General features: G+C 47.2%; 1 protein-coding gene across 1 annotated transcript; it reads left to right on the top strand.

Annotated features, from left to right (window-relative positions):
• The first annotated feature begins 245 nt into the window (after window positions 1-245).
• Window positions 246-25,945, top strand: NOD2 (nucleotide binding oligomerization domain containing 2). The gene is made up of 11 exons (XM_049786064.1): window positions 246-707; window positions 5,357-5,462; window positions 8,592-10,401; window positions 13,147-13,230; window positions 13,432-13,515; window positions 15,153-15,236; window positions 16,926-17,009; window positions 17,427-17,510; window positions 20,438-20,521; window positions 24,252-24,335; window positions 25,873-25,945. The coding sequence occupies exons 1-11, from the start codon at window positions 255-257 to the stop codon at window positions 25,943-25,945; spliced, it is 3,030 nt and encodes a 1,009-aa protein (XP_049642021.1). The 5' UTR covers window positions 246-254.

The following is a 25,945-nucleotide window of genomic DNA, read 5'->3' on the forward strand; positions in this document are numbered from 1 at the left end:
GAGAATTAATTCTGGATCCTTTGGGAGACATCGTTTTTAATATTGGTTCAAGCCTTTTAAAATGGATTAAGTCAGGGATGAAGCAAGGATGTGGGAACTGAATTCTGTGTGACTGAATTCTGAATGCTGCTTCCAATGTTGTGCCGGGACTTGAGCTGGTTTCTTTGAGCATCAGTTTGAGTCTGTGCAGTGGGGTGCTTGGGCTACATTTGTGCCACAGTAAGCTCCTTCATTTTCCATCCCCAGGCACTGACATGTGCACGCAGGAGGCTTTCCAGGCACAAAGGGCCCAGCTGGTGCAGCAGCTCATCTCTGGTTCTCTAGAGGGTTTCGAAACCATTTTGGATTGGCTGCTGGCATGGGGTGTCTTGTCCTGGGAGGAATATGAGGGCCTCAGACTCCTGGGCCAGCCCCTCTCCCAATTGGCCAGGCACCTCCTGGACACTATCTGGAAGAAGGGTGCTTGGGGTTGTGAGCAACTCATTGCCGCCCTGCAAAAGGCCCAGGCCCACAGCAAGGCCCCTGAGCTCCCAGACAGCTGGAACCTCCACTCACCCTGCCATGACCTGCAAAGCCACCGGCCCGCCATCATCAGAAGACTCTACAGCCATGTGGACGATGTGCTGGAACGGGCACAGGATCAAGGCTTTGTCAGCAAATATGAGTGTGATGAAATCAGGCTGCCCATCCTCACGTCATCCCAGCGGGTAAGGCACTTCCGTTTTGACCTTCAGGACCCAGAGGAAGAAGGCTGTTTAGTCACTTTAACTCACTGGCCTTTGTGAAAGTGGCTGTTTGGGAAGAACTGGGCTATGGGATTCCCCATAGACAGGGAGCCCAGCAGGTGAAAGGAGCTCATGATTTTTGGATTCAGATTCCTTCTACTGAGAGGATGGGGCTATTTGTGTGCCCATCCAGGCATTTGGCATCGCCTGTAGGCTCACAGTGGGGTCAGGCTCTGAGTGATGTCATCCTCTCCCAGAAACTCTTGAGCTTGACACTCTCTTACTTAGGCTTCCTTGTACATAAGACATTAATGCCGTTCTTGGGACAAACTAGTGCATTGATTTATATAATGCAGCAGCATCTACTAAAAAGTAAGCCCTTTGTAAATCACCTCTGGTTCCCATCAGGTTTGAAATAAAAGATAATTGGTACCTGTGCTCTTTTTTTGGTTTCTTTGGGCATCACCATCCTTTGCTTCTGACAGGACTCATGAGGACATGGGATGCTGGGGATCAGTTGGGTTGGCTGCATGTAAGGCAAATGCCCTATCTGCTATACTATCTCTTTGGCCTTTTCTGCGCTTTTATTTTTGATGTTTGTTTTTTTTTTCTGGGGGTCACACCTGGCAGCACTCAGGGGTTACTCCTGGCTCTCTGCTCAGAAATCACTACTGGCAGGCTCGGGGGACCATATGGAATGCCGGGATTTGAACTGTCATCCTTTTGCATGCAAGCCAAATGCCTTACCTCCATGCTATCTATCTTTATTGCTCTTTGGTGGTGACTATTTTTTTTTGTTTGTTTTTGGGCCACACCCGGTGACGCTCAGGGGTTACTCCTGGCTATGCGCTTAGAAGTCGCTCCTGGCTTGGGGGACCATATGGGACGCAGGGGGATCGAACCGCGGTCCGTCTCCTAGGCTAGCGCAGGTAAGGCAGGCACCTTACCTCGAGCGCCACCGCCCGGCCCCATGGTGGTGACTATTTTTTAACCCCCAAACTTTTTCCTTTTCTTTGTTATTTGATATTTCGAAGCTGTATACTTGATTGTGATGCTTGCTGAAGGCTGCACACTTTGGCTGTCGTTTCACACTTGTGGTGCTGGTGATTGTGCTCAGTGATTTGGGGATCGAACTTACAGTCTCACACATGCAAGGAATATGCATTCTACTGCTAAGGCACACCCTTGGGGCCTCTATTGCTGACTTTTAAAAAATAACAACAAACACAAATGTTTGCGCTTACTTGGGTATTTAATAATAATGCAGCATACTAGGTCCTAATTTTGTTCCAATGCCCATGTAGGATTTTTGATGACTTTGCTTTAAATCTTAGACATTTGGATTTGGTATATAAATGCCCCTAATGACAAAAATACAATGAGTTGACAGAGAGACAAGGACAGAAATATTGGGTAGTTTTCAAACTCTTTTATTTCTCTTCCAAGCAGTTACCCTCAGACTTCTCATGATGCAGCTAGAACAGTCAGTGGCATCTCCTTTTACAGAGTGCAAAACTGATACTCAAAAAGTGCTTTGAATCACAGTAGAGAATAAGAGGCCAGTGCAAAACCCAAAGCTATGATTCATTCATTTATCATTCATTTTAGTCAGCCAGAATTCATTTAGCTACCTACTACTTGGCAGTAGTTTATTGTGCTTAGAGTACCTTGAAAATACAGACACTAAATAAATACATGTTGACGAAGTATATTATTTAGTAAATGAATGAATTGGAATTGCATGTCAGTGTTAGAATGGTTAGAATGGGTTGGATTGGGAAACTAATTTTTATTTTTTGCCTATTTAAAAAAATAATTTCATGGGGCCAAAGTGATAACACAGTGGGAGAGAGTTTGCCTTACACATGGCTAATCGGTTTAGATCCCCGGCACCCGATATTGTCCCCTGAGACTTCCAGAAGTGATTTCTGAGTGAGGAGCCATGAGTAGCTTCTGAGTGCTGCCAGGTGTGCCCCCCCTCAAAACCAAAAACAACAAAAATAAATTAATGTCCCTCTGAATCTAGATAAGTCTCAGTTGTGACAGATGAAATAAATTGATTCAAGATAGTTGAGTGTTTGAACTCAGACATGGTGTGATCCCTTCTAATTAGTTTAAAAAAAAATAAAACCTACTATTGGGACTGGAGAGATGGTTAAGGTCTGGAGTTCATACCTTGCTTTCTTGAGGTCTTGAATTTGATCTCTGACATTGCATGCTCTTCTCTTGAGCAACCCCCAAGTTCTGGTTTTCCTTTTATGTGCTCATTGGCTGCGTTATCATTTCCTACTAACAGAGGCTTGTCATGAATTTCAAGTTGTGGGGCAGAGAGTTATGAAACAAAATATGAGTTTGATATCTCTAAACTGCTAATTGCTACTATTTACCAAGTCCTTACCAGGAGTTAGTATGTGTTTCTCCCTTTACATGTGTCATGTCTAACCCACTCTACTACCTTCCTTCGGTGTGGGACAACATTGCTTCCTAACAAGAGACTGCATAATCACTCTTCTGGGAAGTGGCCCAATTAGAATTTGAATGCAGGCTTGTTTGTCTCAGGAGCTCAGGATTTCATGAGATAAACTTGCTTCATTGACCGTAATAACCTTTAACGAATCTGAGACTGGAACCCCAAATCCATCTAGCTTATGAAACTACTAAAGTTGATAGGGCCAGGGTTCTGGGTCAATGATCTTGACTCCTTCACAATATTACCTTCAAAATCTTAAACTTGGGAGGTGCCCATGCAAAGAATAGTTTCACATAGCATAAGTGCATGCTCATTTCTCAGATGAAGAAATAGAATGTTTCGGCTCCCTTTTTCAATTGCAGCTGCTAGTGGTAACTGAGACTGATTTTCATACTAGTTCTTTGCTTTTTTTTTTTTTTTTTTTACAGTTTTAACACCTTATCCTTAATTTCCTAAATACTGTGCTGTTTTGTTTTGAAAGACTTGAGTATCCAGCATGAACCTAGCAGTGCAAGGAATATATCTTTCCTTCTTAGAGAATGGCCCTTCAGAGCAGGGACTCCTGATCTCAACAGGGTTTCTGGTATATGGTTTATATTCTTCTTAGTTGGGAAGTCAGGGGTCATGGTCATGAGTGATTTCTGGAAAGACAGGACTTGCTAGAGGTCTGTTAGGCAATGTCAAGCAGGTCCTGGATATCCAGCCAGAAAGAGTTGGTCAGAGAAAGGGGGCTGCTCTGGATCTTCACTTGTAATCTTTCTAAAGCCAACTCCTGGGAATAGAGCAAAACTACATACTGTGTGGGTGAGAAGAATGGTCCTTGATTGACACAAAACTAAATACTGTGTGGGTGAGAAGAATGGTCCTCAGCTGACTCCAGGAGCAGAGGTGGAGAGGAAGAAAGATAGGAGCTGTGGTGAAGAAAAGCCAAATGTAGATAAAGTTTAGGGCTAGGCGTGCATATATATCTAGGAGATCTCTCCAATAACTGAGCCCTGAGTTCTTGACCTCTACTCTCTTTGAACTGGTGGTTATTTTCTTGTTTTCCTAAGACTTCCTTTGTCTGCCTTTTTATGGTTTGCTCCATTTAGGGAAAATATTACCTCCAATCAGAACAAGTCTAAAAGTTCACTCTATTTGAGAGATAATCTGGCCAGGTATAAAAATTTTTAGGTTGGTCATTATTTCCCTTTATATTTTTGAGAAAATTCATTGTTTCCTCTTTATGTTTGGTGTTGAGTGTTCTGCTATGTGGAATACCCAGAAGGCATTTAGAATCTGGGAATTCACATCTATATGTCGTAGGAATGTTACCTGACAAATTTATTCATGATTTGTTCCTATTTTTATTCTCTTTTCTTTATGAAAAGTCTATCTAGTTTGGGGCTACACCTAGCAGTGCTCATGGGACCATATGAATGCTGGGGATTGAACTGGGTGGGGTTGGTGGTGTGCAAGGCAAGCACATTAACTTCCTCTCTTTTTGGTTCTGTGAAATTGTTATTATTTTATTTTATTTTTGATAACCAGACTGATTCTTTAATTTATTTTTCTCTATTTGCTATCTCTCTCTTTTTTTGGGACATACCTGGCAGTCATACCTTGGCTCTGCACTCAGAAATCGCTCCTGGGAGGCATGGGGGACGAACCACCATCTATCCTGCATCAGCTATGTGCAAGGCAAATGCCTGCCGCTATGCTATGTCTCCAACCTCTGTTTGCTATCTCTTAAGTAGAATTAACAGTAGGTAGTTGTATATGCATATCCATGGCTCACAGAAACAGTTAGGATTGGCGATGAAAATGCAGAAGTCATAGGCAGCTCAGGTATTTTAGGCCACAAAACTTAGATGGAATAACCTTCTTCCCAAATACATGATTTCCAGTTTTTAAAACTGTTATTTCTATATTTATAGGATTGTAGGTTTAAGTCTTTGCTATACACTTTTATAGTGTATTTTGAGAGGAAGTCAGTTTGGATTGATTTATATTTTTTAGATGCCCAATACTAGACTGATTTTATGAAACTCATCCTGTTCGGTGGCTTTTCTGATCTTTTATTTACTTAAATAAAATAGAGATGCTTACTTACATTTTAGTAATAAGTTGAAACCTACCCATAGTACCCGCCATTCATAGATTTCTGTTGATATCCCCATAGGCACGAAGGCTCCTTGACCTTGCCACAGTGAAGTCAAATGGACTGGCTGCCTTCCTTTTACATCATATTCAAGAGTTGCCAGTGCTTTCATCTCTGTCTTTTGAAGGTATGTATTTATGTATGTATATATGTTCTCATTTTACCAGAAAGGAAAAGGAAGGCTGTGCAAACTTACATGGTTAAGAGCATAGGAGCACCATGGTCTCATTAGGCTATTAAAAAAGGATTAAAAAGCTAAACATATGAATGCTGATGCAACCATCATTTTAATACTTTTTATATTGCAAGATAACTAGAGCTAACTAAGATTGAGAACTTACCCATTTTTTTTTAAAAACAGTCTCATTATCTATCCCAAAATGTATGGATATACTTTCTGAGATAGGGCTGCATCTTTTGATTTTTGTGATTTAGTTGTTTAATATTAGAAACCCAAGCAGGTAGGGTGTTTACCTTGCACGTGGCTGACCCAGGTTTGATCCCTGGCATCCCATATGGTTATCCTGAGACTGCCAGGAGTGATTTCAGAGTACAGAGCCAGGAGTAACCCCTGAGCATGCTGGTTCAAGCCCCCAAATCGAAATAAATAAATAAATAAATAAAACAAATCAAAAGAAACCCAAGACCCAAGATGAATTAGATAATACGTATGCCTCTCAGAGCATACCATCACTAATCCTGTAGGAGGGGAAAGATTAGGGGAATCCACTTTGAACATTTCAGGCTTCCTACCCTGTGCTTTCTTTAGACTGTCTTTCACAAGCCTGAGAAGTAGGTGGTATCTTCACTTGCCAGTTGCAAAACTTTGGCAGGGAGGTTGAGTGAAGAGGTGGGGGGTTATGGGCCTGGATTTGGATTACTTGTAGCATGTTTTCTTTTTTCTTGGGAGAAGATATGATCAGTTTTACAGATAATGCGAATCTGAGGGTTTTGTTTGCCCACTTATGTAGGAAAAAATAACAGAGGTCTCCTGAACTGTGTTTAGATTCTGCAGAAGAATTTATCACCCCAAGCTTTCCTCTAGGCAGCAAGATGCCTGGGGGAGGGGGATGGAAGCCTGTGCTTGGCATCCAGATAAACATGAGCCCACTCAGGTGTGCTCCACTCACCTGGCTTTACATTATCTATCCCAGATATTCACCATTTCTCCCAAATGTCCATGATCTCACCCAGTGTTCATCGTCTCTCCTGAGCATACATCATCTCACCCAGGTGGACATCATCTCTCGCAGGTACATATCTCTCACTCAGTCATGTACCATCTCTCCCAGGCATGCACCATCTCTACAAAGCACATGCCCTCTCTCCTAGGCATGCAGCATCTCTCCCAGGCATACAGCATCTCTCCAAGGCATGTAGCATTTCTCCCAAGCAAGCAGTATCTCTCCCAGCAATGCAGCATCTTCCAGATGTGCACCATCTTTCCCAGATTTGCACCATCTTTCCCAGTTGTGCATCATGTCACATGAGTGCACATTCTCACCTAGGCACACAACAACATTAGGATACCATAGGAGGTACCCCACATTGAAAGTAGGTCTGCTGACTATTGTCATCAAGCATAGTGAGTCAAGAAAAAAATCACCGAAGTGCCAGTTTTAAATGTGACATGGTTGATGTGTTTGCTTTTAAAATGATCAATACTTCTTTTTTTTGGTTTGTTTTGGAGTCATACCTGGCAGTGCTCAGGTTCTCTATTCTCTATTCTGGTTCTCTATTCAGATATCATTCCTGATAGATTTGTGGGACCACATGGGGTGTTGGGACCTGTGTTGGCTGCTTGCAAGGCTAGAACTCTATCCTCTGTACTATTGACCCAGCCCGAATCAATACTTTTATTTTCTGTAGATTTTGATAGTATCTTTCAGGTGATATGAGACTGGAAAGTCTCCCTGAAAGTCAGAGTACCAGAGTGAACATTTGGTTGTATCTTTTAGGTGACCCTGGCATATACAGAGGCCATTGATATCGATGATCATTCTCAACTCTGAGGATAGTAGAGGAGGTACAAATAGGGCACCTCCTTGGTACTACTATAATTACAGCTTTGGTAGACTAAGAATTAAAATTTATGGACTAGCCTTTGGGTTGAGAACAGGTAGGATGCACCTCGTTGGGGGCCTAAATGCTGTAAGAGGATGGAATCTATTTGGAGTCCTAGCATCCCTGTAAAGGGAAATCAACCTGTCATAGGAAGCAGCAGGGTTTTTTGAGGGTGTACAGGAGACACATCTGGCAGTGCTCACGGCTTACTCCTGGCTCTATATAGGTTCAGGGATTACTCCTGGCAGGCCTTAGGGGGCCGAATAGGCATATAGGGTATGTGGATTGAACCCAGGTTGCAGGGCAAGCACTGTACCTGCTGTCCCCAACCCACTGCAGTTTGCTAACATTGGTGTTAGGGTGGCAGAGAAAAAGCTGCAGCCCAGTAGACACACCTTCATCAAGAGAACTCCTGTTGTAAAGAGCAGCAAGAGGAGTCTGGGAAAGTGTATCCTGATTGGAATCTTACTCAAATGTTAGAACCTGAAGCCATGTGGCACCAGGATTGTCTAGCTAATTCAAGATAATCACACTTATGAAACCTTTAGTTTAATCTCTCCTGCCCAGTCCCTAAACACTTGACCTGGAGGGCCTGAATTCACCTGTGTACACATATCCAAAGTTAGAGAAAGGTAATGGGTTTAGGAAGATTGCACGATAAGATTTTAAGATTTAAGGGGCCGGGCGGTGGCGCTGGAGGTAAGGTGCCTGCCTTGCCTGCTAGCCTAGGACGGACCACGGTTCGATCCCCCGGCGTCCCATATGGTCCCCCAAGAAGCCAGGAGCAACTTCTGAGCGCATAGCCAGGAGTAACCCCTGAGCGTCACAGGGTGTGGCCCAAAAACCAAAAAAAAAAAAAAAAAAAGATTTTAAGATTTAAGATTCATGAGTGGTGGGGCCAGAGCAATAGTATAGTGGGCAGAGCACAGTATTGAGAAGGATTTGATTCCCAGCAACTCATGTAGTCTCCTGAGCCCATCAAGTGTGATTCCTGAGCACATATCCAGGACTAACTCTGAGCTCTGTCAAGTGTGGCACAAAAAGCAAAAATAAAGAAAAAAGAAAAAATGATAAAAAGGATTCATGAGGCCTAGTGCCTGCTGATTTTGTCTCCCTCTGTGAGTCCATGTTCTGCCCACAGCCCACCATCTACACACCCAGAGCCTCCTCACCTGCCTCTTCTGCCTTCCAGATGCTGCACATAAGAAGTACATTTCCAAACTCAGGATCACTGTTTCCGCACAGTCCCGTTTCCTGAGCACCTACGATGGGGCAGAGAATCTTTGCTTGGAGGAAATATACACAGAGAATGTTCTGGAGATCCACACAGAGGCAGGCTTGGCTGGACCCTCCCAGGAGAACCTGAGGCTGGAGGACCTCTTCAATACCCGTGGCCATCTCAACCAGGATGCAGACACCATACTGGTGGTGGGTGAGGCAGGCAGTGGCAAGAGCACACTCTTGCAGCAGTTACTGCTGCTCTGGGCCTCAGGCCACGACTTCCAGGAGTTTCTCTTTGTCTTCCCATTCAGCTGCCGGCAGCTGCAGTGCGTGGCCAAGCCGCTGTCTGTGCAGACGCTGCTCTTTGAGCACTGTTGTTGGCCTGATGTGGGCCAATCTGACATCTTCCAGTTTCTCCTTGACCATCCTGACCGCGTCCTCTTAACGTTCGATGGCTTTGATGAGTTCAAGTTCAGGTTCTCAGACCGTGAGCGACACTGTTCTCCAACTGAGCCCACATCTATCCAGAATCTGCTTTTTAACCTTGTGCAGGGCAACTTGCTGAAGAACGCCTGCAAAGTGTTGACCAGCCGCCCAGGTGCAGTGTCGGCCTTGCTCAGGAAGTACATTCGGGCAGAGTACACCTTAAAGGGCTTCTCAGAAGAGGGCATTGCCGGGTATCTGAGGAAGTGCCACCGAGAGCCGGGTGTGGCCAACCGCCTTATCAGCCTTCTCCAAGCCAGCCCGACCCTGCATGGTTTATGCCACCTCCCCGTCTTCTCGTGGATGGTATCTAAATGCCACCAGGAGTTGTTGCTGCAGGGTGGAGGCTCCCTGAAGACCACCACAGACATGTACCTGCTGATTCTGCGGCATTTTCTGCTCCATGCCTCCCCAGCAGACTCAGCTGTCCCCAGCTCAGTCCCCTGCCCATTGCAAGCTCGGTTCCCCACCCTCCTGCACCTTGGCCGCCTGGCCCTCTGGGGCTTGGGCATGTGCTGCTATGTGTTCACAGACAAGCAGCTCCAGGAGGCTTGCGTGGATTCCGAGGACATCTCTCTTGGCTTCCTAGTGCGCACCCAAAGGACGGGGTCCCAGGGCATGGCAACCCTGGAATTCCTACATATCACCTTTCAGTGTTTTTTTGCCGCCTTCTACCTCGTGCTCAGTGCTGATGTTCCAACATCCTCACTCAGGCATCTCTTCAGATGCGGCAGGCCTGGTGGCCGGTTCCTGGACAGACTGCTGCCTGTGTTGTGTGTGCCAGGCTCAGGAAGCAAAGAGGGCGGAGGAGTGGCAGCTCTGTTGCTGGAGGCTGAGCCTCACAACCTGCAGGTGACAGCCACTTTCCTGGCGGGGCTATTGTCCCAGAAACACAGGGAACTGTTGGCTGGCTGCCAGGCCCCAAAGGAGGCCCTGCTTAAGCGCCAGGCCTGTGCCCACCGGTGTTTGGCCCGCAGCCTCCGCCAGCACTTCCGCTGCATCCCTGCAGCAGTGCCAGGGGAGGCCAAGAGCATGCATGCCATGCCTGACTTTGTCTGGCTCATCCGGAGCCTGTACGAGATGCAGGAGGAGCGGCTGGCACGGCAGGCTGTTCGGAGGCTGGACGTTGAGCATCTCAAACTGACCTTCTGTGGTGTGGGTCCAACCGAGTGCGCTGCCCTGGCTTTTGTGCTGCGTCACCTTCGGCGGCCCGTGGCCTTGCAGTTGGACCACAATTCAGTGGGCGACATTGGTGTGGAGCAGTTGCTGCCTTGCCTCGGTGTCTGCAAAGCACTTTAGTGAGTGCCGCTGACTGGGCTGGGAGCCTGTTATTAGGGTACAGAGGCGGAAGTGTGGTGCTGAGGTCCAGGAGTCAGGGCTAATACTGTCTCTGCCTCATTCTGTTCCTTGGCCAGTGTGTGCCTTGAGTTTCAGTGTTGGACATTAGTCATCACTTAGGAATGTCCCAAATCACTGTGAACCTCACATCTCAGAGTGATTTTTATCTTGCTTTTTGGAGTCACCTGGAGATATTGGGGGCTGTTCCTCATGGTGCTCAGGAGATGGTGTGGATCCAGGGAGGGAACTCAGGGTTTCTGCAGGCAGAGCATGAGCTTATCCTAGAATGATCTCATTAAATCTCCATGACTATGTGTTCTCTTCTGTCCTCAATCTGAGCCCCAGGGAAGTGTAGGGACTTGCTTGTATCTCACAGGAAGTCATTTCTTTCCAGTTACAAGTTCCCTGCTCCCCACACATGATCAGTCTGCTGTCAGACTTCAGTGCTTTAGGAACCTGGAAGTCACATACACAGTTTGTGTCCAAAAATCAGAGGCAATGCCTGAAACTTTAAAGTCTCAACAAATGGGAATTTGAAGGTCTAACAGAGTGAAAGCAGCTGCAGGTCTGGGTTGCCCTTTCATGCCTTACAGGAAGTCTTTGACTCACCCAGACTGCCTGCAAAGGACCTTGTGGAAAACCTGGGCCCATCCCTAGCCATTCCTTATTTTGTACAGCTTGGGATGGAGGCAGGAATTTTTATTTATTTGGAGCCTATACCTGTTGATTCTGGGGAGAGCCTATTTTCAGATTAGTGCCCAGGAGTTTCTCCCAACAATGCTTCAGGGACCATGCATTGCTGGGGGTTGAAGTTGGACCTCCAGCATGCTAAGACTGTGCTAGTATCTGTTAACAAACATCTCTTAGGATTCTGCTGCAAGCTTGGAGGCCACACTGGAGCTGTTGGGCCTCTGTCAGTCTTAAAAGTATCTGAAATTGTGCTGCTCTGGCCTGTGCACATGCTCACATTGCCAGCACAGCAGGTAGGAGGAGCCAGCAAGGGAACTATGTGGGTACAGTATTTATGAGTGAGTGTGTGTGTGTATGTATATGCGTGCATACACATGTTAGAGAGAAACAGAGAAGGGGAGGGGAGAGTGACAAATGCCCCCGTAGTGACAAGCCACCTCACGCCCACCTGGCATGTTTCCATACCAACAACTAGAAACTTAGTTCCAGTGCCCGTCAGTTCCTTTAACCCCTGCCTCTCACTCAGGTGATGACATTCAGACTTTCTAATAGAGGGTGTGACACAGGTCAGACAGAAGCTTCACAAGTGACTTTCCCTCATTGACTCTAAATCATTCTGGTATTTTTTGTTTGGTTTGGTTGTTTATTTTCATAGGAGCCAAGGATCTAATCCAGGTTCTTCTACGTGCAAAACTCATACACTGATTGACATCCCTGCCTCTCTTCTTTGTTTGAAAAATGCTCCGCTGGGGACCATGGAGTTAGTTCAAGTGATAGAGGTCATGATTAGGAGGATGTGTGAGGCCAACTTCCACCCAGCATCATGTTCCCCTTCTGTCCCCCAGTCCCAACACCTGCACCTGCACAGGACCTGAACACTGAACTGTGCTGGGAGTGGCCTGGCTTCTACCCCCAAGCACAGCTTGAGTTACATTTTTTGAGGGTGGGGCATACCCAATGATGCTCAATGATTATTCTTGGCTTTGCGCTCAGAAATTGCTCCTGATTCAGGGAACCATATGGGATGCCGGGCATCGAACCCAGGTCCGTCCTGGGTCAGCCATGTGCAAGGCAAAAGCCCTAGCACTATGCTATCGCTCAGTCCCATAGCCTCTACTTTTAAAAAATGATGAAAAACTGATCATGATCCACAAATTGAAATTCATTCCAGAGTCCAGATGGGAGAAGTGATGGTTGAGTAGGTACTGGAGCCAGACTTCTGTCGGAGCTAGAACTTGGGCTTCACCTACATCCTGGGTGCTGGAGCCAGACTTGAGGGCCCACATCTGGGTTATAGAGCCAGGGCTTGGGGCTCACATCTGGGTGCTAGAACCAGGACTTTGGGGCTCATATCCTGGATGCTGTAGCATGAGCTACATCTGGATATGGACACTAGAGCAAGACCTCAGGGCTCACATCTGGGTGCTGGAGGCAGAACTTGAGACTCGCATTCTGGGTGCTGGAGCAGACTGTAGGGACCCCCTTCCCTTGACACTTTGCAACTATACAGCTACTTCACTTGTCCATGCCTCAATTTCCTTCTCTCGACCTATTTCCCAGTCTGTAAGGATTAAATAGCGTTACTCTTGGAAGTGCTATGGCAGAGCCAGATTCCAAACCAGACCAGATTATGATTACAGACATCTTTCCTATGAGAGACAGACGGGCTGCTCACTGGGTTCAGGTGCTCCCTCTAATCCCCCCAGACTCTTCTTTCCCAGCCCTGGATAAGAAGCAGCAAATAAGTGGCTTCTTAGGGTGTCAGTGTCAGGGACAGCCTTAACTTTGCCAACAGCCCCCCAACTCCAACTTCAAGTGAAGAATGTCTCCAGCTGTAGATACACGGGTCCCTGAACCCTGACTTTTCTCAAGGCATTCAGTTCCTTGTGGCATTTCTCTGAAACACCAAGACTGGCAGCTAGGGGAAAAGTCAGGCTGTTTGGGGTTTGGGGCTGGGTTCATCTTTCCCCTCTCTTAGTGGCTTTGTGGTCACCTGGTGCTGCATGTTTTTTCAGTTTACGAGACAACAACATCTCAGACCGAGGCATCTGCTTGCTGGTGGAACGTGCCCTCCACTGTGAGCCACTGCAGAAGTTAGCGTACGTAGCTGCGGGTGGGTCTCTAGCCCCTCAGTCCTAGCCCTGTGTCAGCCAGTGCCCTGAGGTGCAGGGCTGTGCAGGGGTATCTGTCCCACTGAAGAATACAAGGTTGCCTGTCCTGTGGGAGCAGAATCCCCAGAGTGGGGGTGGTCACTGTTCACTGTCCCTTTCCCTGATGTCACCTCTCCTGGCACCTTCCAGTCTTTTCAACAACAGATTGACTGATGGCTGCGCCCGCTCCCTCGCACAGCTCCTTGCTTGCAAGCAGAACTTTCTGGCGTTAAGGTGAGTCTGGGACTTTTCCTAGTGTTTGGAAATGGGTTCCCCTCCTCCCACTGCTGGCCTGCTGGTGAATCAGCCTGGGGTGCTTTGGGGCCCATGTAGCCTCCTGACTGTGGGCTGGGAATATTTATCAGGTTTCACAATGCTGACCTCCCTCCCCTGCCAACTCCTGGGCAGCTCTGAGGGGCAGAAGATCCTGCTCCTTCCACAGGACAGGAGGCTAAGGAGTCATTTGGTACTTGGCTATCCTGGTTGACCCTCCCTCAGTGGCATCTCTCCTGTCCAGCATTATTTTATTGGCCCCAGTGGACAGGTGAAGGAGGCAAGAGTGACCCTGTCCTCATTGGGCCCCAGGGACCTAAGTTGTCAGTGTGTGGCTGAGGTGTCATTCTGGACTCTGTTTTCTGTTCCCCCAAGCTATAGCTGAATTGTTCCTAGTCCCAGATAGGAGTATGGGGCAGCAGGTGGTGCTGGACTCCAAGTGTGAGGCCTGGGATTTGGGCCAATGGAGCACTGTACTTGGGAGCATGGGGTTTGAGGGAAGCTTCATTAAGTTTTGGATTTAGGATCCCTGGGTTTGAAGTCTCATTTGCTGTGTGACCTTGGATGACCCCAGAGTATCTGTGGCTGTTTTCTCTTCTATTAGTTTATGTTGCTCAGACTTGAACCCAGGATCTCACCCAGTAAAGACATGCCCTCTACCAGGGAACCTTATTTCTTATGCCTGGTCCCCCTTTCTGTGAAATGGAAACATCATGCAGCCCTGAGAGTGACTCTCTTTATTTTCCTAAAGAAAGCTGGTGGGGTCAGCGAATCACAGCATCCTCAGCTTTTTTATTCCTTGCTGAACTGGTCTCTAAGAGGTCTTGGGTTATGCAGTGGTAAGTTCAGGAAAATGTCTGGTAGAGACCTGGAGAGTTAGTTCCTGAGTACTGGAGTATGGTCCAGAGTTAGGAGAGGGCAAGGAGGGAAGGTGTGGAGGAAGTAGGTTTGCCTGGAATGCAGGTTTGGCTCTGAGGCTTGAGGAGTCTCTATTGCCCTACCCCAGCAGCTCTGCTCCTGGCTCCAGCTCTCTGGGAGCAACCTATAGGGCAGAGGGATCAGTCTTCCCTGCACTTCCCTTTAGGACTTTGGTCTGAGTGCCAAACAGCCCCTTCTCATGCAGGATTTCATGCTGCCCCAGTGGAGAACTGTGAGTCTGAGTAGAGGAACTCATGGGTCTGAGATAACTTTGGAAAATGAAAGTGCACCATTTTTAGAAATCCAGAAGTTGTGGATGTGAGTTTCAGGAGTTCACAGTGGTTTCTGGGTTTGACTGAAACCTTACTCCAATCTCCACTGAAAGCTCATAGGATCCCCTTTCTTCCAACTGCCCAGACCTGCTCTGTTGTCTAGGTCTACAATCCCTGCAACAAAGGGCAATCTGGAGACCTTGGGGCCTCCATCTGGAACTCCTCCCATACCTGTCTAATGGTTGCAGAGCAGCCCTCCCACCCTTGGCCTGCCATGGGTTCCCAAGTGCTGGCAGTGGTGCTGCATCTACAGTCAAGAGGTTCAGACTTGGGCTTGGTCTCCTCTGTCCAGGCCCTGCTTCTCTGATCCTCCATCCTCCCTGCATCAGTTCCTGTCTTCTTTTCCAGGCTGGGCAATAACCACTTCACTGCTGCGGGTGCCCAGGTGCTGGCTGAGGGGCTCAGAGGCAACATCTCCTTGCAGTTCCTGGGGTAGGTGGAATGGTGCCAAGGGGCCTGGGTTTGAACCATGGGCAGATGGAAGGTTTAGGGGAAGGTGGAACTCTTCAGTCTTCTTCTTCTGGGACTTTCTGGTCCCAAAGGCAGCTCCGATCATAGAGGGGAGGGCAGAGTGGGAGAGTGCCTGTACCCAAACAGGAAATTAGGGCATCAATGTGGGGGGGGGGGGCAGTACCCTGAACTGGTGGCAGGAAGCCTATATATCTTTCTTTAGAGCTGTGCTTCTTGCCTTTGTCCACACAGTGGACCCTTTTGTGTGCTTGTAAAGCACCCCTATGTCCGGGCTCTCTGGAGGTGGGGAACTTGGGAGAGAAGGAATTGAAGAAAGAAAGTGGAGGTGACCTGGAAGGGGGCCTCACCTGGTCCTTCTGAGTTCTGGTCTGCTGTTGGTCAGGGAGTGTGAGAAGTAAGTTTTGGAGGAAGCAGGGAGAGACTAAAAGAGCAAAGCACATACTTTGCCTGCAGAAGCCCTAAGATTTCCCAGCTCGCATGGTCCCATGAGGACTGCACCAACATAACTCCTGCCCAATCATTGGGTGTGACACCAAACAACACAAAGTAAGAACAATCATAAAGTAACAATCACAAAGAAAGAACAGGTTTGGAGGTCAGACTACAGACCTCTGGGAGGGGGGGACTGCCCACAATGGGGTTTCCTCTGCTTGCTGGGCAGAGACCCCTCCTGTTCCTAGGGGTGCATCTGTCCTGCCTCAGGGATACTGGGATAAAATATATAATATATATTATATATAATATATATTAATATATATAATAATATATAATATATAAAAATGTATACAGGGATACTGGGATACTTTGATAAAATCCAGGTTCCAGAACCCAAGACAGTGGGCAGGGAAATCAGAGGGAGTGGCTTTCCAACCCCTTATACAAGCAGACAGGTGGACAGTGACCACAGCTCAGGATGAGACAAGAGCGGATTTCTGCTACATTATAGCCAACATTCCAAATCATCAGAGGACTCCAGCTCTGGAAGAAGAGCTAAGCATTGCAGAGCATTCTCCTAGCTCCTTCCACACTTCCACACTGGTGTTTAGGAGCTGTTTCTAGGCATTCTACTAGTCTGTGGTCCTAACCTAGAGCAGAACAGTATTGGCACTCAGCCAGAGCTCAGTGGCTGTTTACCAAGGAATAGATGCAGCATGACTGGCTGCATCTATGACAGGGGTCATTTCTAAATGACAGTGGGTGTGAGGAGGGAAGGAATAAGATGCTTGTGAAGAGCCAAGGAAATGAGCTGGTGGATGGAGAGGAGTGAGATAGGGTCTGGGTGATCCCCTGTGCATGTGAAGGACTTTGGGAGTGGAAGTTACTGCAAAAGAGAGGGAACTGCAGCTTCAGGACCAAGTCACACCTTAGGGCTTGCCTGTATTGTGGATTTCCTGTACCTGTTGGGACAGACCCATTGGATCTCTGAGATGCTGTAACTCTGATTTAAAGCCACTGAAAGGTCTAAGTGAAGGTTAGCCACTCCACCCCAAAGACAGAAGCAGGACTGCCTGCCTGCTGCCTGTATGCCCTAATGAGACCTTTCAGAGCTTGGATCTGACTATGGGCACATGAGGGGCTCCGTGACCACAAGAAGCTCTCCGTCAATAGAGAAGGACTCTGACAGTGTGTGATTTTTGTTGGTCTTTTCAGGTTCTGGGGTAACAAAGTAGGTGACCAGGGTGCCCAGGCCTTGGCTGAAGCTCTGAGGGATCACCAAAACCTAAAGTGGCTCAGGTAAGCCTTAGAGTCTGGCTTGAGGTTGGCCTAGAGGAGAAGCTTGGACTGATTTTTGATGAACTTTGAACTTAATCATGTGCTTGACTGCCACAGTACACCCCTTTGTTAGTGAATCTACATGAGTCTCTGAGTCACTTTACAATGTTCTTTTTCTGCTCAGAGTCTTATTTCCCTGTATGAACAGGAGATTTGGGGCTGGTCAGGTATGTGCTATCTCAAGGATTGGCACAGCCCGTTAATAGCAGCCACCTCGTAATGAGCTGGGAGGGACCCCAAGGTTGCCTAGGGCTTGGGGCAATGGCACAAAGCAGTGTCTGATGTGCAGCAGGCAAGGATGGGGGCTCAGGGCCTTCCTCAGGGTGTTTTTCTCAATTGTCTTCTACTTTGGTTCTGACACACTCTAACTCCATCCAGCCTGGTAGGTAACAACATTGGCCCTGTGGGTGCTCAAGCTTTGGCGTTGATGTTGGAGCAGAACGTGGCCCTGGAAGAACTCTGGTGAGTGTGGAGGATGCTCCATACCTGGAAGGCAGTGGGCAGCCTCATGTTTCCTGGCCTCACCCCTGGACTCAGGGGCTAAGACAAGAGAGCCCAGCTGATAGGTGGTCTGTGCCTCTCTCTGTGTTGGACACTTTGGAACTTGCAGGCTTTGACTCTGAGGTACTTCTGCTTTTGGTTTTCTATATTGGTTTGTGGGTAGCTCTTAGTTTGCATATGGCCTCCGGTTTAGAGCATAGATTGAGAGACTCTGTGTATGTGTGTAAGTCAGGAAGTCATGAGTTCAATCCTTGGATTTTCCTTGCATCCAGCATGGTCCTGGCAACTCTGTTGGTTGTATTTGTAGCTCTGCTCTGGTACTGAAAGTGATTTCCAGCTGACACACCACTAGGTGTGCTTAAGCATTGCAGTTAAAGGTGACATGGCACTGGGATCAGGGAGATAGCACCCTGGACCTGGTAGGCCCAGAGCCAATCTTGGCATCATCAGGTCTCCCAAGCATCAGTAGCCATACACTTGCCAAGTGTGGCTCAAAAATAAGCAAAACAAATAAAAATGGTGATATCTTTGACCATGAAAACCATGAGCAATTGTTCAAGAAGTCCAATTCAATGTATGGCCATGAATTGCTGAAATGACAGCATCCACAGAGGGAAGGGAAGGGGGGAAAGAAAAATAACTTAGATGCCGGCATCTCCAGGCTGGGTGTCCACACCTGCTGTGTGTGCACATGTGTTCATGTGTTCAGTGAAAATCTCTGCGCCTCATGCTTACCTGCAGAGTGAGGCTTTCCCTTCTCACTATATACGTTGTGAAATGAGTTTTAGGGGAACAATTCTAGACTCGAGAAACTGTCACAGGTGTTTCCCTCACAGTGTGCTCTGAGGGCCTTTGTGGCTTCAGGAGATATGAGGCCCCAGTCAGTGGCACCTCTTGGAAGTTAAAAGTTGAACTATGTGTCAATTTCATACCTACACTGTGCATTGAAGTTGAGTTCTGGTCTTTTCTTTCTTTCTTTCTTTCTTTCTTTCTTTCTTTCTTTCTTTCTTTCTTTCTTTCTTTCTTTCTTTCTTTCTTTCTTTCTTTCTTTCTTTCTTTCTTTCTTTCTCTCTCTCTCTCTCTCTCTCTCTTTCTTTCTTTCTTTCTTTCTTTCTTTCTTTCTTTCTTTCTTTCTTTCTTTCTTTCTTTCTTTCTTTCTTTCTTTCTTTCTTTCTTTCTTTCTTTCTTCCCTTTCCTTTCCCTTCCCCTTTCCTTTCTCCTTTCCTTCCCTTCCCTTCCCCTTCCCTTCCCTTCCCTTTCCCATTCCCTTTCCTTCCCTTTTCCCTTCCCTTCCCTTCCTTCCCTTCCCTTTTCCCTTTCCTTCCCTTCCCTTTCCTTCCTTTCCTTCTCTTTTCTCTTCCCTTTCCTTCCTTCCCTTTTCCCTTCCCTTCCCTTCCTTTCCCTTTCCTTCCTTCTCTTTCCTTTTCTCTTTCCTTCCCTTTCCTTTTCTCTTTCCTTCCCTTCCCTTTTCCTTTCCCTTCCCTTCCCTTCCCTTCCCTTCCCTTCCCTTCCCTTCCCTTCCCTTCCCTTCCCTTCCCTTCCCTTCCCTTCCTTTCCCTTCCCTTCCCCCTTTCTTGCGGAACAGGAATTCTTTATTATGCTCTAGACCCTGGAGCCTCTGCCAGCAATATGAGGGCAATATAGGGGCCTGACCATTTGCATCTCAGTCTTCAATACTACTAGGATCTAATGTCCCAGTGGGCCCTGTACCCAGTACACCACCACAGCTGGTGGTGCTGAGGAGACAGTGCAAGGAATCAAACTCAGCATGTCTGACTATAAGGCACACACTCCAGCCCTTTGAGCTCTCTGCTTTCCCCTGAATTAGTTTTTTATGACATATTTTGGGCAGTTCTGTTCAGCAAGTAGGATGCTTTCCTTGTGGCCAACCCAGGTTTGATTCCTGGCATATGTTCTCTAGATCCTATCAGGAATGATTTCTTACAGTTAGGAGTAAGCCTTGAGTGCTGCTAGGTATGACCACAAACAAATAAACAAACAAACAAAACATTTTGGGCAGGTCTTAATTATTCCTAGAATTAATTGCTGAACAAAAATTAAATATTAATTATATTAATAATAAAAATATACCACATAAATATAGAAAAATAGTAAAATAAATAAAAAATATAAAAATCAGAAACATGTACACAGGGTTTAAGAAATAATTTCAGTGGAGGACAAGCCTTGGCTATGGGCTGGGCTCACTGGCTCTGCCTCACTTAGCACTGATTAGATACCTGCCAAGGGGAGACACAGCCCCTCTGGCTGCAAGCAGGAGAGGGGTTCTCTTCTCATGGACAGGCAGTGTGGGGGCAGCAGCAGAGGACTGACTGGGGACAGTGGCCTGTCCTCACTCTGTCCTGCCTTGCCTTGCATATAGCTTCATCCTGTGAGAGCTGCCGGCTGCCTCTCTGCTCCCTGTGTGCCAGGAGTCTGTCTGAAGGAACAGGAAAGACAAATGACCCAAGACAGTGGCTCTCTTGTCTAGAAAGTGTGTCCTCCCACCCATCTGCCAGCTTTTCCTATTTTCAGTGCCAGTTGGAGGTCACCATCCACCCTGACTGCAGTGACGGCTGGGAAATGTCATGTTCTCAGCAAGCACTTGACTGCCCTACAGGAAGTCACATCTTTGAGTAGGGAAGACAGGGAAATGGCTCTTGGGTACAAGGGAAAGGAGGGAAGTTGGAGAAGGAGCGGGGTGAAGCCCCTCTCTGAGGTGCCCCTGCAGTGAGAATCTTTACCTCCTGCCCTGCCTGATGTACCTGAGCTGTCAGCAAGGTTTTCCCAGTAGGGAGTATGTGGGCTAATCTTTTGGCTAATCTATTGGCATCACTTCCACCATGAATGTTGCCATGCCAACTGGAGTTTCTTTCTTGTTCTTGCAGCCTGGAGGAGAACCAGCTCCTGGATGAAGGCGTGTGTTCTCTTGCTGAAGGGATGAAGAGAAATTCCTGTCTGAAAGTCCTCAAGTAAGCCTGGAACCATCACTGGGGTGGTCCTGAGCCAGTGATCAAGGACTCCCCTCAGGCAGCAGCTAGAAAGTGGGCGGATCATTGGCTCTACTGAATGTAGACACTACCCCAACCACCATTCACCTGAGAGAGCTCTAGCCTACAGTACTTAGAGAGTGCTGAGGCTATCTGAAAGAGGCAGGGGTACCCCTGGACAGTGTCTTTGTTGGAGTTCCACCATATATAACTTCCAGATTTCCCAGTGTGTGGCTTGTTGAAGCTGGTAGATGGACTTGCAGGTGGAGGGAGGTATCTGAGTGAGCTTCTCTTAGCATAATGGTAGAAGTTGACAAACTGTGGGGGTCCCAAACAATGCCTGAAATGGAATGAATGAGCTTATAGGACCTCCATCTTTCAGACCAGTTCTGTCTCTAGCTCAGGTAGAACCTACCTGATGTGCCTCTCCAGGACTTCACTGTATTCTGCAGCGAGTTCACATGTGTACCCCTAAGTTCACGTGTGCACCCATGTGTTCACATGTAGACCCCTGTGTTCACATGTGCACCATTGTGCTTACTTATTTGTCATGTGTTCTTACCTTCATTCCCCTGAGTGTGCATGGAAACACCCACCCCATGCAGGAGCTGTTGGGAGGCCCCAGGAGAGAGGGAAGTACTGTATGGGTCTCAGCTCACTTTGCTGTTAAGTACTCATAGGGGTGAACAGATGCATGAGGTCATTTATGAGTGTAGCAAGGACTCTAAGGAGAATACAGAGGGAGGGTTTTAGGGAAAAGGGGATGATGGGTCAGGGCAGTGGCTGAGGTCAAGTGACAGGATTGTTGCAGCAGTGACTGGGGTGGCCTCTGGCAAGTCATCTGTGAGAATGCCTGACATCCTTGTATGACAACATTCAATGTAATACAACACTGGCAGAATAACTAAATATTCCAATATGCTAGGTCCCAGGGGCAGTAAATGCCCTGGGCAGAATCTAATTGGGGGGCCTGGAGACAAGGAGGAAAGCCTTGGTGACCTGTAGCTGAGTGTGGGATGGCGTGGAGGCCTCAGTGGTGGGAGCAGATATGAGTGTTTTCTCAGGGTAGTGAGGAACTGGTGGAGACTTGAATTGGGACAGTAAAGGATCATTTTCCTGCTCTGTGCAGGTGGAAGTGGGGAAACATAGGTGGGAGTACAGCCATGAGGCTCCCACAGCTTTCCAGGTGAGCCATGGAGGAGGATGGCATCTGGGTGGGGGCAGTGGGAAACTTGTTGAGAAGGGGAAGGGTGGGGCAGTGTGTGGGGACAGTGGTGGTGGACTGCATGGTAGGAAGCCATGAGCTTTGGAGGAGGACAGTGAGTGTGAGCAGGGCCCAGCTGGTGCCCATCACGGGCTGCGTAGGTGCTGTCTGAGCTGTCACATTACCCACATGATACCAACAGTACCATTCATGAGAGCATCAAGGCATCATCGATGACCCACTTTGTTCAAGGAAGGTGACATCTGTCCTGGCAAGCAGGGCCTAAGGAACAACCTGGCTGTCAGAGACAGCTGACAGCTGTAACCCAGGGAGAACAGCCCCGCTGCCAGCCAACCATCCACTCTGGTAGCATTTGTTTGCGCTGCTTTTGGAGGCTCGTGAGTTGCCATATGTTTGGGGAAACTCTTGCATGCGTCACTTGGGTGAAGTAGCCAGGAGTCTAGGGGGAATTGGCTTAGTCAGGGCTGGAACACCAGGCTACCACATAGGGCCCTCAGATCACCCATAGGTGGACCATATGTATCTGTGGCAAGTATGCCCTCTGCATTGTCACATACATACAGAGCTTAGGGGTTACTCTATTCCACTGGCCTGACATTTCTCATTTAGCATTTCTCATTCCTTACTCATTTAGTATCTCTGGACATGGGTATTTCCCACTTCCCCTTTAGAAACCAGACTTTTGAATATAAAGAACCCGAGGACTCTGTCTCTCTTTTTCTGGGCTTCTTCACTGCCGGCCATTGTAGAAAGTGGAGTCTGGAGCCTACAGCCTAGGGAGACCATCTATTACCAACTCCTCAAAGAGTGCCAGTTACCCCATGTGTGTGTGTGTGGGAGCCATTGGACCCCTCCTCCCAGAGGGTGCTCTGAAGATATGGAAGTGGGAATTTAGGAGGTGCTCAGCCAGTTCTGTCAGCATTGCCCATGGTTAGATTTGAGAAGTTCTGGGTGGGGCAGGAGGGGGAGAAGGAAGAGAATGATTTCAAGGGGTTTTCCAAGTGGGCTGTACTGTCCCCACTCCCTGGAAACCATGGAAGGGGAGTGATAACTTCTGTTGCAGTTATGGGAGGGGGTACTTTCTATTTTTCCCTTGAAAAATAGATTCCATTGAAGATAGATTTCTAGGAGTGCTACTGAGTGATCCATTTTTGTTTTAAAAAGGGGGTGGTATGCCAAATAAATTTGGGAGCTTTTGCTCTAAAAGGTAAAGCTGTGAGTAGATGCATCCTTTGAGAGGGCTTGACTCTTCCTCAGTGTTCCTGGCCACTTGTGTTCTCCCTCACACTTACCACCCCCTCCTCTAATCTGGGCCCTGGCACCAAAAAGACTCAGATCAAAAATAGTCCTTTGAGGGACTCTGATCCACTGCTGGTGGGAATGCCATCTAGTTCAGTCTTTCTGGAAAACAATATGGATATTTCTTTAAAAAATGGAAATTGAGCCTCCTTATTATCCAGCAATACCACTCCTAGGGACATACCCTAGGAACATGAAAACACAATACTAAAATGCCCTCTGCATGCCTTTGTTTATTGCAGCTCTATTTAAAATAGCCTGAATCTGGAAACAACCCAGATGACCAACAACAGATGAATGGCCAAAGAAACTGGGATATTTATATACAATGGAATATTATACAGCTGTTAGGTCATGAAATTTGATTTCATGGATGGACATGGAGATTATTATGCTAAGTGAAATGATTCAGATGGAGAAGGACAAACAGAATAACCTCATTCATCTGTGGATTATAAGGAAAATAAAAGACAGTGTGGGGATGTTATTCTGAGACAACAGAGATGAGGATTAGGAAAACCAGTTTATGGTAGGAAGCTTGCCACAAAGAATGGAGAATACAGTTAGAATAGAGAAAGGTCTACTATAAAAGGGACATCATGGCACCCCTTCATTAACAGTAGTGCAAACCACATTGTCATAAAAGAAAAGAGAGAGAGTATGTGTGATGTAAAGGCGTGCCCCAGAGGCAATGGGGGGGGGGACTGTTGACATTGGTGGTGGGAAATGTGTACTGGTGAAGATTGTTGTATATTGTATGACTGTAACTCAGTCATGAACAACTTTATTTGTGGAAAACAAAAACAACTGTAGTACAAACAACCTTGTAAACTTGGTTTTAAATAAAAAAAACTAAAAAAAAAATAGCTCTTTGCTCTTCACCTGTTGTTTCCTCCCTGTGAGATGGGAATATTTGCTCCTCCATGAGGTGGTGGCTCTTTGAGACCTGTGATGGGGGTGATTGGGGATGACTCACTGGCGATTAGATGAGGAAGCAGAAACTGGAAGGCGGCAGCCAAGGGTCTTATCTCCCTGTGTAGATCTAGAACATCTGTTCAAGAGTGTCAGAAACCACAGGAGAGGCTGTGAGGAGGGACCAGGTGGCTTCAGAGCCTCTTCATATCCTAGGTCTAGTACTGAGAACTGAGCTCTCTGCAGCTCCTGCTTCCTCTTCCTCTATCTTTCCAGGTTGTCCAACAATGGCATCACCTTCCTTGGGGCCACTGCCCTCCTGCAGGCCCTTGAAAGGAACAACACCCTCCAGGAAGTCTGGTAAGACTCATAGGAAGCCTCCTTTGTTGCAGGGAATGGGCAAGGGAGTTGAGGGATGCTCAGGAGCTACACCCTGCTCTGTGTTCATGGAAACATTTAGTGCTGGGGGCAAATATGAGCCTCCCACATGCAAGGCATGTGTTCAGCCCATTGGGCCATCTCTCTGGCCCTGTCCTCTACCCCATGACTCTACCATGTATCCTTATTGCAGGTGCTGGAGAGCAGGTGTGCATGGGTTGAGGTGAAGACAAAGACTGAGAAGGAAAGAATTAAGCTTCTGCTTTCACAAACCCAGTCAGAATCTGACCATCTAGATGCAGATTATAGGGGTAGAGTCTCTCACACTATGTAATGAAGATAAAATTAAAAGCCATGTTCCTTCCCATATTTGTAAATGCACAAAATTATTTATCACTCAGAGCCATACCTTTGCTTCTTCCAGGCATAATTATTGCTCAGTTAATCAGCAGAAATGTTTGCCTGGGTCTAACATGTGCTAAGTGAATATCACTGTATATGTTCAGACACTGGGCTAGAAACAGATATGAGAAAACAAAGAGAATCCTCTGAAAAAAATCTGGATTTGGGGTTTGATTCCAAAGACTTGGCAATTATTTTCTCCCATGGAAAATGTCAGCAGGTTAGAGAAGCTGAGGAAGACCTGACCATTCTTTGTCCTGTCTTATGTCACTTGCTTCATAGCTGCAAACTTCTGAGCCCATTTTGGACATGCAGATTTATCCAGTCATCAAAAAGCCTGTGGGGGCCTCTTCGGTGGCTCAGTGATAGGGCTCAGGCCTTGTAGTGTGAGGCCTGGATTAGATTCCTGCCACCACAAAAACAACCACCACAAACAAAAGTATACCCTGGCATGGACTGGAAGGCAAAGTGGTTCAATCCCTGGTATCCCGTATAGTCCCCAAACCCTGCCTGAGCACAGAGTCAGGGATAAGCCTAAGATAGCTGGGTATCTTTCCCACCCCAACCCCCAAATAGAAAGTATATCAGGCAGTAGCATTTGCAGGTATCAAATGGAACTGTGAATCAAGGCTTTGAACTCTCTGTTGGTGGAGCATGGGGACTCTTTGGAACCTGCAAGCCAGCAGGTTCAGCATAGAGTATGCTTTGGGCTTTGAAACCCGCAGGTGTCCTCAGAGATGTCACATTTTCTATATGTGTGCATGTGGGTGGGAGGGCAAGCAGGTCAGCCTTGGGTTGATATTTTAAGGCTTCTGATGTTATCTGCTGCCTGTTGTCCAAACTGTGGAGACAGCAGGATGTACTCAGTGCATTCTTGACTGATTCTGCTGTTGCCTTAAAAAGAATCACTAGCCTCAGTGATTCAGGGCTGCCAGGGACCAGTGTGGCGTCTTGCTGCAGTCCCCCTGATTCCATTTCATCCTTAACAATGATTCTCCTGTCATCTTCTCTGGTAGTGGGCCCAACAACACAGAATCCTGTCCTGGAGAGCCCTACCCTCTCTCCCTGATCTGCTCTAGTCACTCCTCACCAGACAGACCTCTTGTTCTCCCTGCAGGCTCCGAGGAAACATTTTCTCTCCTGAGGAGCTGGAGAAGCTCAGCCACCAGGGCAGCACACTCTTGCTTTGA

Source organism: Suncus etruscus, chromosome 14 (assembly GCF_024139225.1).
Source record: "Suncus etruscus isolate mSunEtr1 chromosome 14, mSunEtr1.pri.cur, whole genome shotgun sequence".
NCBI lineage: Eukaryota > Metazoa > Chordata > Mammalia > Eulipotyphla > Soricidae > Suncus > Suncus etruscus.